The 14,214-nt window shown below is 36.8% G+C and overlaps 1 protein-coding gene across 4 annotated transcripts in view; it reads left to right on the forward strand.

Moving 5' to 3' along the window:
• Positions 1-14,214, forward strand: part of LOC149541921 (callose synthase 9-like) — a 185,758-nt gene that overhangs the window by 38,433 nt on the left and 133,111 nt on the right. For all 4 annotated transcript variants that reach the window (XM_089796976.1, XM_089796977.1, XM_089796978.1 and 1 more), the window contains exons 12-13: positions 5,003-5,079; positions 5,167-5,239. In XM_089796976.1, the coding sequence (XP_089653102.1) occupies positions 5,003-5,079; positions 5,167-5,239 (150 nt within the window). The remainder of the gene's footprint in view (positions 1-5,002; positions 5,080-5,166; positions 5,240-14,214) is intronic.

Here is a 14,214-nt window from a genome sequence, read left to right on the forward strand (position 1 = left end):
TTGACCACCCTTCCTAGTGGCTGACTCTCTTTCTCTTCCGTATGTGAGGCATAATGCCTTCTACATTCTCAATCGGTTCAAGCTCCACAATTCCTCTTCCTTGTATCATATCCCGCAACCATTCTGGCTTTATGACTCTCCTAATTCCCTACTGTGTTCATCTTATTTTGGTGGTGTGAATAAGCCGTTTTTCCTAACTAGGTATTTAGCCTATCATATCTTATCTTATGGTATTTAATTCTTGAGACCTACGTCATTTAAGAACTATCAAGGTAGTTGTCTTATTGTAAGGATTGAGACACGTTACAATTCTTTCTAATCCTATCTTAGTAAGTTTCCTTTGGAAGCAATATATCATATGTAGTGATATAATATCAAATCCAATCTTTTCTGGTGTGTCCCTATTCAAGCATTATCTTTCCTTTGTTACTCTCTTGTTGAAGGCATCTTTTGGTTTTGTAGGTGATCTTGGAGGACTAAGTCCATCAATTACTCTGGCATGGTATTAGAGCTCTAGATTTATAAGCCCTATATCATACTTGGTAGGTTATTGTGCTTGAGTTTTTTTGTAGGTGGTCTTTGGTGTCAAGTGAACCTCACCATTGTAGGGCATTTGATAGCTCAATTTTGCCTTTTTTAATCCAAATGTGACAGATGGGGTCATATCTACAAAGTTTTCTATGTGGGAGATGATTTCTGGATCTGGAAAGGTGGATTAAATTGGCCAAAACAAACAATAGCAATAACAAAGGCCCAAAAACACTATGACTGTTGAATCATTTAAAGCAGAGGCATTTACTGCAAGCCCTTAAACTTTTTATTTTTCTGCACATTGCCATTTGCGCTTGCCAGTCATACGGCCACCTATGTTAGCAGTCCATAACATGGTAGCAAATTTTTGGCTGCATATTTCGTAGAGAAAATTCTTTACGAACTTTGTAGCATTAGCTGCTGTCATTCCTATGCAAACCTAGGGAAGATCATTGAGTTTGATTTTTTGGATTTTTAATTAATATAAAAAAAAATGTTTGAAGCCCTATGTTTTATGATTAATAGCTGATGGTTTTATTGTTAGTTCTCAATGCGTAGCTCTTTGGTGGTGTGCAAAATTTTCCAATGGCTGCTGCTTCACAATCTAAGCTTGAATTAGTGGCAGGATTTTCTTTTTCCAATGAAAGCACAATGTTCTATTAGTGACCAAGCGCTTCAGTGTGAGAGGCTTATTTTTGGCTGCTTAAGTGTTCAAATAAGGCCTTTTTGCAAATCGCTGTAAATTTCTGCAAGAGTGCGTATTTTTGCATAGGAGATAGTGAAGGAAAATTGTGTCTGAGCATCTGTCAATGTCGCAAGCCATTTTTGCTAATTTTGTATGAAATATAATTAGTGGTTTGTTAAAGTGAGATCATGTTTTTCTGCTTTGAGGTGATAATTTTGAGTCATGATCTTGTTTTATGTGATTCTTGTGTTGTTGGAAAGGTATGAGGAGTTTCTTCAAGTCATCAATGCCCCATTTCTAGATTCAACCCCATGTACAATTTATTCAATTTTTTCCATATTTGCATTTTGGAGTACTTGGACAGGCTTACACATGGGAGGGTGTTGTTTTGACCAAATTGCTTCATTTCAGCCCCATTTCGTGCATCATTCTCTGCTTTAAACCTGTGGGGAGTGTATCATTGTTGTAAACATGGTAATGCAACTCATTGTTTGGTAATCATTCTAAGGACAATTATGAGTCTTGGCAAAAAGGCATGCTAACACATTTGTAGATGGCTCCATTGTTTGCCTTATCTTTACAAATTCATCTCTAAGCTAGCGATAAATTTGAAGAAATTAGTTCTGTGTGATAAAATAATCATATCGTAGGATTTAGTAGTACAAGCATATTCTAGGAGGCCTACACTTGTTCCTCAAGAGTTAGGTGCCCACACACAATTTGGACCAAGATTTAGGAAATCTATGGGAATCCATATGATTCTCTGTTACTAGATGTTCCTATATCAAATTGCCTTGTTCCACTCGATGTTGATAATCTCTGCTTTGATGATGATACATTACAGGATCTTGAATATGATGCAATAGCTGAGTTTCTTTACAATCAATAGACCTCTGTTGCAACTCTTACATCTCAATATATGATCACACATAAATCTTTTGTTTGTGAATGGGAGTTTCCAACGATTTTTTCCTGTAATTTAGATACAAAAATCATTTGAAGTGGAGGACCAAGTTGAGGGACACATATTTTAGACTTGTTTGTGGAGTCTCACATTTGAGATTTGGAGGATCAACTTGAGAGTTTATTTCTTCTTTTTGATGATAATCATGGCACAACTCTATTCATATCATTTTGTCCTTAGATCTACCTCAACATTAGTTAGCGCTTGAATTTGGCGTGCCACCTTCTATTTTGATTGGGCACGTACTTGATTGGATTGTGGCATCATCATCTACCTAGGACTTGGCAACACGTGAGCAGATGCCAGAGATATGATCATGCATTTCCATTCTGCTTTCTATTAATTCCTATCTAGAATGGGAAGCATTCTTGTATATATCACATGGTCTAATCTTCTTCAAGGGGGAAATGTTGTTTGTAGGCATTGGATAATGTTTTGTCTTCAAACACTTACCATTTTTGGAGGACATTACGCATCGTGGGGAGGGGGGAATGGGTACATAATCCATCTCATCCCTTCTTATGAGGGATATTGGATTGTATATTTGTAATGGATGTTGTCTTTCAGGGGTACCATTGACTCCTCTATCCATTACTCTTTCATCCTTGATTGTTTTCACTTTTCTCTCTTTTCGAGAGGAGTTTCGTCCCATTGGGTTCTCTCCTTTTCCTTATTTGTTGGAGATTCCACTGTAAATGGCTACCTAACATGGCCTAGTAACTAGGATCCATAATCATTTTGCATTATTTGCATATATCAAAGAGTCTTTAAGCTGCACTTAATGGAGGGTTGGTTGTATGAATAAGGCATTTTTCCTAACTAGTTCCCTAATTGGTTCTATTCACATACTAAGTTTAATTAGGTTCTAGGAATCCGTATAGAAGGTCTTAATTGTCAATTAGATCTTTTCTTGACTTTTATTTCTTGAGTCCTAGATCATCAAGTGAGTTGTCTCATTGTATAGGATTAAGATGTGTAACAACTTGTCTAATCCAATCTCTCAACATTGCCTTTATAAGCTAGACATCATATGTACATTTTGTGATGTGATATCCAATTCAATGTAATCCATTATGTCCATAATCAAGCATTGCTCTGTTCTTCCTTATTTTTTTGTGGAAGGCACCTTTTGGTTTTGCAGGTGATGCTGAAGGATTGAGTCCATAGGTGTCACTAACACACTTATACTACGGAATTTCATTATCATGTATCTTGCAACAAGTGTCTTAAGAATTATTAACATGATTCATATAATATTGCTTGTAGTTGTTGAATATATTAACATTTAGATTGTGATGTTTTAAATTACGTATTATAGCAAATGGTTGACAGTCTTTACTTTTAATAAATCTAATTTGAACTAATCTTTGTGTAATGAACACCCTGGGATTGCCCAAAAACTGAACCAGCTGCTGATAGGAATTTAGTCAAATAATTTGCATCGAACTCTTAATTTCTCCGTTAAATGTTTTAACCCCTTTATGGCTTCGGAAATAAAATGTTTGTTTGTTTTTGTCTTTGCATAGATTTGAAACCACATAACATGAACAAGAAGGAATTTATAATAATATGCAAACTGAAGATTGAACTACTGCTGAAATAATATTAATTTTCAACTAATAAAATCAAATACATAGCAGACTTTTCAACTCACTAATTACTCCAGCATTATAACATAATTTTCCAGTAATGACTTCCCATCTTGCTGCTACGGTAATATAAATAGTGCCGCGCTACAGTGCTGCTATAGTAAAATCTGCTTTCAATTAGTCTAAGACCCTCATAAAATCATCCCTTCACAATGGCATAAGCATCGGACAAGAAGCGAGAATGATATGAGCAAACACCCAATCCGCCTGTAGTTGGAAATGCGCCCAATTTGCCTATTAATGAAGTTGATAGCAATGAATTCCAAAGGCCAAACCCTAAGGGAATGATGTCTAGAATGTCACAAGGGAGGATAAATGTCCTCTAATGCCAAAAATGAATTTGCAACTCACACATCAATTTTCTTCTCATATTCCACTTGCCGAATGAAGCCACTGACGCTCCCTTTTATTCTTTCTTCAAGAGTTGATTCAACTCACATAAGCAATGTGGGATAAAAGATGTGCAATATAAAACATATTAAAATAATCACTTATGTCTCCTTTAGGCACCCCTTTCTGATTTGCACACATTCCCATAAAATTTAATATTAAAGTAACACTTTAATATTTTATAACTAAATTAAATGTTACTTTAATAATACTTTAGGCATTAAAATATATTAGCTATTGAACTCTGAATAGCATGAGTGATAGCTCGTTGGAAGGCTCTTGCCGAGTAGTATCAAATTCAATCACCAAAACTAGTTTCTCCTGTGTCCTGTTGACTTACCAAAAATAGTAAGTATGCCTGAGACTAAGTAAATCAACTTCGTTTTGGCCCAAATTGGAGATGACTAGGCCAAAACACTCTAAGATCCCTTTAAACTCTTCGTTAGCCCTCAGGACCATGTAGAACTAGGCTAATGCACACACACTTGGTCGATTGCTAAAGTGGGGACATTACACTTTGCAACTCCTGTTTGTATTAACAATGACCATGTTCTAATTCTCTATCGACGTGTTTTGTGAAGTCTCTAGTTATACACTGTATGATTGATAATTTCAGTTTCAACTTTTTGAGTGTTGAGAGGTGAAACTATGTTTGATTATAATGAAAATATTTTAAGAAAGTCTTGAAAATATGTATAACAGAGTACAGTTCACAATACTGAGCGATCTTGAAAAAACTTTTGAATGAGCAAATGTTTTTACCATCCAATTTTTACTGTGCAGGAAGCGGCAATATGTGACAATGGTAAAGCTTCACATTCTTCATGGCGCAACTATGATGACTTCAATGAGTTTTTTTGGTGAGATCCTTTCTCAAGGGACTTATGGAATTTTTAATTTAAATTAGTTAATGTATGTGTAGTAATAATTAAATATTTTCAATGCAGGTCCTTACGGTGTTTTGACTTAGGCTGGCCGTGGCGCAAGGAAGCTGCATTTTTCTTTAAACCCAAGAAAAATGTTAGTGTTTGTATGATTTTATTAATAATGTAGTGTAATTCCATTTGCAGCTTATATTATATTCCATAAGCTCATAAAATTTTGGCATGGAACTGATGTGAAATGATTAATGCATTGACAAATAGAGTTTCTATAAGATCTTTGAAGGAACCTGAGAAGAATTCAATACATACTTAAAGCAGAATATAGACATAATTTTATTATTTTAGCAATAGATATCTCTGTTGTTGAGATTATAAAGCAAGAAAAAATTAGAGGAAGAAAGGAAGAAACTACAATATTGTCCGAGTGAGACTTACTTTGGAGTCATGGTTTTGAGTTAATTGCAAGTAGAAGCAAAAAGCTTTGAAAACTATAACAAGAGATTTTTCTATCACCCAAAGCAGGTGAATCAACCAGTAGTCCACACAAAGGTAACTGTGCTGATGAAGATCAAGTCTTTCTATGAACCTTTATTGTAATTACTATTTTCTTAAAAAATGGGCTTTTTAGTTAGTGGGGCATGTTGGGAATATTTAGGTTTGATTAAAGATTGTGCCACCTTTTATAAATAAAATCTTAGATAGTAGCGTAGGTGTGTTTTGTGGGAGCAGGTTGCTATGCAAAGTATGAAGACTGTATTAGGCTAAACAGCATCCATAATTTCCTTGATTCAACCTGGGTATGCAATCAAACCAAATCTCTTAAAAAAATCTCTCTTTAAATGTACATTTGGTATAATTTAAAGTTGGTTCACATTTCAATTAACAACACAGCTTGAGGTTTTACAGTTTTACAGTTTTACAGTTTTTCTTCTGTAGATTTTGAAGCTGTAGAGATTTATATCAGAAAAACTTCATAATTGTCAGAGCCACCATGTTTTCCTACATTTCAGACATAGGGTTCGCAGCAGTGCAAGCATGTACAGACGGGCTCAGAACAGAAGTGTTAGTTTCTTCATAAATCACAATGAAAAGGGAAAGGTTTGGAGGAAGCTTACGGTTGTTTTAAGTAGAAAAAATAATCGTAACAAAAATCTGTCCTGCTGGCTTCCAGTGAGTGTTGGGGAATGTATCTAGCCTTTTACGCTCAAAAGTTGCTAATCTACACAACTGTGTTAGAATAATGGGGCTGAGATACCTTGATATCCAAGCAGGAAGGGATTGATTCCTCTCTTATCTATCATGATCTGCATGTGTAAAATCAAATTCCCAAGGGTGCCCAAAATTTTCATATACTTTCTAGGAATTTACTCAAACTCTAGTATGTTTCGGTAAAAATTCCAATCAACCTTTAAGCAACAACTTTTAACTTTTAAGATGTTTTGCTAGCTCTAAAATACTCTCGACCACATTTGTTGTCACTAAGTTTTCAATTTTGTTCTTGTTTGGTTTTAGGTTAATTCGCTCTGATCAAGTTTGAGACAAGCCATGTTGATGGTCTGGAAGGAGCATCATCAAAAAAATGTAATCTAGATATAGTATTTTGCAGTCTAGGGCTTTTTTGAATATGGAATATCAGGTAAATTAATAGGAAACTTCTCTAGGTCAGAGAAAGCCATTTGAAGCTGTGTTTTTCTCAAGAGATTCTTGTTTTAGTCATTCCATGTAATAGGGTTGTATTGATGTGTGTTTTATTACCTACCAACAGTCGAAAGGAATTTTGAGATATCCAATCCTACCTGGCCCAAAATCACATTTATGCAAAGATTTCGAAAGATCATAGAATTGACTCCAAGGGTCTCTTTTTGTCAGTTTTTGATTGTGGATAAGTTCCATGGTTGATGTGATTCACTGGTATCACGAGGGGACTTACGTAATTCTCAAGTCAACTTTAAACAATACTAGCTATGGGAGCTTTCAAAAGATATTGTTATGAGCATACCCTTTTGTAGTTTTTCAAGATATGCTGAAGGTAAGTGAGGGTAGTGTTGAGAAATATTATTCTAATCCAAAGGATTGAAAGATGAATATTGTTACGATAAAGTCTACCAAACTTTGCTTCACCAAATTCAACAACTACACATAGATAGTACAATTTTCAAGGGCTGTGCAAATAATTTTCATGTCCCAATGAAAACCATCAAAAGAACAATGCGCATCAAAGATAGAAGTAAAGCATTCACATAATGGATCAAATCCAACCTAAAGTAGCGCTTGGGAATCACCTAAGAAAAAAAATAATGGTGAAGATGATTCCACCATAATCACGAGATACACAATTTTTTTTTACTCTAGTAATGGAACAAAGACAACATACAAGCACCAAAATTCATCAAGGAATCACCAAACATCAATGATAACTTTATTATCTTGGTACCTCATAAGAAACAATCTCCAATCTGTTCTTTACAAATGAGAATTGAGCCCTTTATATAGGTCTCAAATTACAATGGTTAGGGCTTCGAGAGAGAATCTACAACTAATGAGAGGGGCTACTTGGACCAATAAGAAGAAGGGCGTCCACTTAGTGGAAGAATGGTCAAAGGTGACCCACAATGGCCGAAGAGTCCCACTAAGCATCAAATAGCCATCCGCCCAAAATAGCTTGTCATTTAGTCCTTTCCTTCAAAGCGAAGAATCTGGACATGCCAATTTTGGAAGGTGGTTCATCGTCATTCTTGATGACCGTTGTGTCATTTCTGAAATGATTCATACTTGAATTGAATGTCAAGAACGTGAATGTTTTCCTTGAACGTTTGGAATGTGAACTCTTCCTTCTTGTTCTTTCCTTACCGAGACCTTTGGATTTTGTAAAGACCTCAAGTTGGCTCCGATAGATTTACCAAAAAACAGTTAACAAGTTTCTTGATTTTATTTATAAATGAAAGGTTATGGTGGGTACAAACAAATTTCTCATCAACTAACCTCTTGACAACACCAATAATCAAAGTAGATAACAAATCTATGATACTAAATTTCCAATCTTAAAAAGGTGGTGGAACCTGTTTGAAATTGCAGACCACTATCAAACTTCCGCTGGCTGAAAGGAAGGAGCTACACCATACACTTGTGATGACCCCTCACTCGATATGTCAAGGAAGATTGCTGATGCCAACTTAGGAATTATGAGTATGGCCAACTTTCCTGTGTAATATACCAGCAGTACATTGGCGGCCAAGAATAGCGTCCAGTGAGGACGTGTTACAGGCAGGATTATGATGCCAAGCTGTGATTTATCTCTGCCGGTCAGAACTTCACACCATCGGCCTTCCACTATGGATGAATAGCATCAACACTCCAGGCGTTACTCCCAGAAATCTCAGACACTCTTCAGAGGAGCCGCCACTCTTGATAAACTTACAATTGATGTGCAATTGGGTTGTCAAATTGCAGACCCAGCACTAACGATTTCTTCAGAATTGTTTAATCTCCCGAGCCACAGTTAATACAGTTGGAGATTGGGATAATTGTCTACCTCAGCACAATTATCAATGGAAGAAAATTCAGAACTTCATCAAATCCTCAGGCAATGGTAAGAGCAAGAAAATATATAAAATTCAAGATGATCTCTCCTCAACAAAAAGCTGTATTTATAACACAAATTGAGCCATTTAGTTTCGGTCTCACACCTTTCGCTTAAAAAGCAACTTTATAATATAATGTTATAGCACTTTATAATATAAAGTACTATGCTTATTAAATGTGAATTAAATCATCATTAAGTCAACAAGCATGCTGATAAAAGACTTCAATAAAGAATTCCAGAGAGATCAAATATCCAGAATCGGAGAACCATCCTGCTTGAACAACTCAATCCAAAAATAGCATTTGACCAAAAGGGACTAAAAATAGTAAGTCCAAAAATAGCAATCTCATGATAAAGAACCCCAAATCTAGACATCAGTGCATGAGGGTCGTGATAATGAACTGACAAATCCACACTCCGAAGACTTGCTAAATCAGGGACATTACAGATTTTTAGAGGACCTTCAAGATGTTGCTTTCTTCCTTTTGCATTTGCACTTGAACTTTGATCGTTGAAGTCAACCTTGCATGTCCTAGACTAGATTGCTTAGAACTTGGATATCTGCAATAGTGGAATTGGAATTGGAATGAGAATTCTTTCTCCTCTTTCTTCTTAAAAGATCAAGCTTTCTCTCTCTCGAAACCTTCTCTTTGTTCAAATTTCGTATCTTCCTCTTTGCATGCTTTACATTCACATTGATAGTTTTTATTTTATTTTCCAAGAACTCACTTTATGGCGTTTATCTTCATCAACATTTCTCAAACCATGGGTGCACATTTGAAGCAGGTGAAATTTGAGATTTTGGAAATTACTTAGGTATGGCAAATTGGCGCTCTAGCATGCATTCTTTATACTTTAAGCTATATCTTATGTAAATACTGTTAGGAAGTTTGAGAGTGGTTTCAGATCTCCAAGAGTTGCAATGAAATTCTAGAGTTTAGAAGATCCCAAAAATTTTTAGGCAACCAAATTTGAGTAATCAACATGCTTCCATTAGTGTTCTTTTCCACAACTTTTTTTCCCAAGATTTCTAATAAACTTGATTCTAGTACAAGGATTTTCCAAGATTTTGACATCTTTCATTTGATTTCTAGGCATGTAGATGAAATTCTTCCTTAACTAAATTTCTCAATTCTTTCACATTGGACAAACACTCGCCATTTTTCATGATTTTCCATTTTGGCTGCTGATGGGATGGGATCAAGGAATTTTTCCATACTTCATGAATTTTATCTCCACATCCTCTTTTCAGTGCCTTTATATGCCAATTCATTCCCTCTTAGAAATGTTTCTAGACTTGACCATTCGTCGTGCCTTTTCAAGCCTTCCCACTTTCAGATGCTTTTTGGAACATGCTTTTCCATTTTGAATATTGTCAACTTTAGTGCATTTTGGACCAACTGCTTCCAACAAGTCGCAATTTGCATGAACAATTGTGTTAGGTATGATAACCTTCTACATCGACTCTCTACATTTTTTAGAAGATGCAGTTACCAAGATAACCAAGATGCTTTTTATTGGAAAACAAGTAAGGTATTGAACTTTTCACTAGAAACTTCTTTGAAAGGGAATAAGTAACTAAGTTTGATAATATAGATGGAACACAAAGTTCCTTAATCACAAAATTCACTCAACATCTATAGATTACCATTTCAGTTCCCCACAAAGTTGAATATTGAAACAAAAATTGAACAACTAAAACCCTAAACATACAAATAGATAATAGCATAGTATAGTCATTGTCCTTTAATATAGGAAAAAAGGTATTCCATAAATTGTAACACTTAGGTCACATTTTAGATACTATGTAATGTTCCCAATTTTAATTAATTTGGGGCCCAAGTTGTTAATGTTTGTATTGATGGGTTCCGATTGATTTAGTATATCTTGGACCCATTTTTAATTGTTCCGTAGGTGTTGACTGTCGGCTATTTTTGTAAACCCTCGGGATGTTTATCCGATGGGTATTTAAGCACGACAAATAGATTGTAGTTAGTAGGCAATTTGGATTATTTTCTCTATACTGTGAATTCCGGTTGGAGTTCCTTGTTGTTCGCCATTTCGGAAGTGAAAGACCTCCCCTATTTGGCTCGTGCGGTTTCGGTGGGATTCAATCCTCACCCTATTCTGTCTGTGTACTTGGCTCGGATTTGGAAAATTAGAACATCTTTTGTATGTGGAATCTTATTATTGTTTGGCACAAGTGTATATCTATTTGGTATCTGGTTTCCTGCAAGTCATTTGTGTTAAATATATTGCATTTGCATTACATATTGCATTGTCAAATTGCTCTGCATTTCCCTTGCCATACTACATCATCGTGCACCACATCCGACACCATCCACCGACTGGACTCCCTTTGTAAGGACATTAAACAGTCATACAACCATCTCCATAATATTTCGTATGACCTTCAAACAACCGTACGACCATCTCCTTAGCATCCTGTATGGCCTCCAAACAATCGTACGACCATCATTCCCTCCATTCTAGTACGAACATCCTACACACCTATTGTACGACTTTACCCATCACCGTGCAAACATCCTTCTTGGACCGTACGGTCACCCTTTTCGCCTCTTGATTCCATCGTACCTGATGCACTGACTACTCGAGGCACGGAGGAGAACCACCTGAGGCATTGGAAAGACTACCCGAAGCACGGAGGAGAACTACCTGAGGCATTGAAAAGACTACCTAAGGCACAGAGGAGAACTACTTGAGGCACTGGAAAGAGGCATAGAGGAGAACTACCTAAGGCACTGGAAAGACTACCCGAGGGGAGCATCTCCGAAACTGTTTGGAAAATTTTTGAAACTTTCAGGGACATCACCAAAACTGTTCGGGAACATTAAATACTATTTTTCATTAAAGCCTTTTTTCAAGATAGTCATTTTTTGCTAACTCCACACAATTTTTTTAAACTATATATAAGCATGTAATATCAAGATTGACTTTGGTAACCGCCAATTTCTTGATGATCGACATTTTCAAAACTGACTTTGGAAGAAGGGAAACATGAAATTAAAACTAAAGAACAACTGTTTAACAAGTCTCTTCCTCTTCTTCCACCTCCTTTTGTTCAAGCTCTTCCTATTCATCTAACTCTTGTTGCACATGTGCCGTAGTATGCATTATATTACCCTAGATTTTCTGCTCTACTTGTGGGGTTGTCCTTTCTTGTATGCTTTGTGTTTTATGAGAGTTGGTGATATTTGTTCCTCGACAGGTTCAGATGTAGCCCCAACTCTTATCCTCCACTTCCCCAAATTTTTATTGGCTTCCTTGATTCCATGGGATATTTAAAACCTTATCTAAAACCAACTGTATTTGCAGAACCCTTGGCTTTTTGGAGGAAGGCATCTTTATCAGTATCCACTTCTAACATTTCTCTCCCATGATCTCCAAATATACTTGTACTGATTGTGGAAAAAACTTTAAGATCGCACTGGAGGCTCATGAATTTAAATATAGATGATTTGAGGTTGGACTAAAATTCTTTAGTAGTGTGGTGTTTCCAATCTAACATCTCTATCCTAATGGTAATAGTAATGGGATAAGGATTCTAAACAATATCTTCTAATGTCAATATAGAAAGTGGTAATTTAGTTATCTCTTGCATTTCTAAGAAGGCAACACACAACTTACCGTTTTCCTTTTTCACCTTTCGCAACGCAGTCTGTGAAGGTTTATCATCTCCTTGAATGTATTATAGTTTCTCGGCCCATGCTCAATGAAAGACATCCCTTTGATATCACCTAACTTAAGCAATCATCCACTGCTTTTGCAATTGCTTGAATAAATTCTATCTTATCAAAGTTGATGAGCTCTATGATAGATAGCCCCAATGATGGGCTAGTTGGGATGTGTTCAACAAGTAAGGCATATTGGATGGAAGAAGTGAGAGTATCCACATGTTGAGCGAGTTCTAGTTTCTCTTCTCATGCGTTGCTCCTTTTAGAATTTATAGAGACAAAGAACTCGACACGATAGATGTCTCCTTTGGTCAAAGGTCCCATATCTATTTTTCTTATATTAAATTCCCCCTTTGTGATCTCATGCTTATTCTTATCTACATTAGGGTCAGTAATTTCTAGCACATATTGTTAAGTTTGGAGATCTTTTACCCTATTGCCCATCTACCTTGCCTTTTTAGGCTTAGAAGTCTCACCTGACAGGTGTACATCTATATCAACCTTGGCCTTCCCAAGTCGTGGAGTGGACGAGGCACTTATGAGAGCTTGGATTGATAAAGTATTACCATTAAGATTAGATGGGAGGATGGAATCATTGAATACAAGGGTCTTAGGATCTTTGTTTACTAAGGAGACTATAGGACTTTCCTCCCCCAATTGATTCGGGAAATGTCTATCCTCCTTAGATGAATTGGTTTGCAGAAGAGCTCTCCTTTTATTGGTTACTGTCACAACACTAGTTCATATGTAGATTTGAATTTCTCATTCTTCTCGAGTGGGTCATTGTCTCCACTCGATTGTGTATCTGCACTAGAAGCTCTATCTTGTGGTGTTAGGTTCCTTGGTGTGCATTAGAGTGTTTGAGCATTAGTATTCGTTTCTTTGGGCACTCTTGTGTGTGATGAACTATAATGAGATCTATTCAAAACTTGAGCAGTTCTACCCTTGATATCTGTTTCTTCATCATTTTGTAGTCATCAAAAAGGGGGCAAAACAATGTTCTGATACAAGTCATGAATCATACATGTGCCATCATCTTCAATACCTTAAGGAATTGAGGGAATGATATCAAAAGCAATCCTCTGATCTAAGGTCAACCTCATAAATCCTCTTTTGAAAACATCCTTTTCTTCTCCCTCATGAAGCCTCATAAAACCTCGGCTCTCCTCTCCATCCCACACCATATCACTCCCTCCTCCCTCAGCCCCATGTGCTGAATACCTGTCCTATGAAGCATTGGTATGGTGACGATTGTAAAACCTTTCACTGCTCTTTGTGCTCAACATTTGCCACTAAGTCCCCCATTTTCAGTCGGTTGCGACTCTCTCACCTTTGTTTTGTTCACCATAAGAAATGATTGTTCATTCGTCTCAACGCAAATCCTTTGGTGACTTGCTCATCCATCACCCCAAGCTTCTCTGTCACATGTTGTTTCCTCGCCACCCCCCAATCTTCCACCTTGGACCTCTCCTCCCTCACTGCCCATACTTCCACCCTTTATGATATTCCTAACCAGGCCCCCGTCGGCCTCACACCCCCCCCCCCCCCCCCCCCCCCCTCACTGCCACTTATTCACTCCCTCCAACATTTACAAGGCCGCTAGATCTATGGGATGCAATATGATGGCAAAGAGGATGGATTCCAGGTTGAGCTTTTTCAGCTTGGTATTATTGCATTGATATACTTCCTTCTGATGGTCTTCAATAGGGTTGTGTGCACTGGTTTCCTTGAGTCTTGGTTGAGGCATGTGATCTATCAGATACATAAGATTGGGGTGGCTTCATACCCTGCTAACTATAGGACCATCATGATTGGGCACACCTTTGATAAACT

Source organism: Cupressus sempervirens, chromosome 8, assembly GCF_028749045.1.
Source record: "Cupressus sempervirens isolate cs-2001-9-10 chromosome 8, ASM2874904v1, whole genome shotgun sequence".
NCBI classification, from domain to species: domain Eukaryota; kingdom Viridiplantae; phylum Streptophyta; class Pinopsida; order Cupressales; family Cupressaceae; genus Cupressus; species Cupressus sempervirens.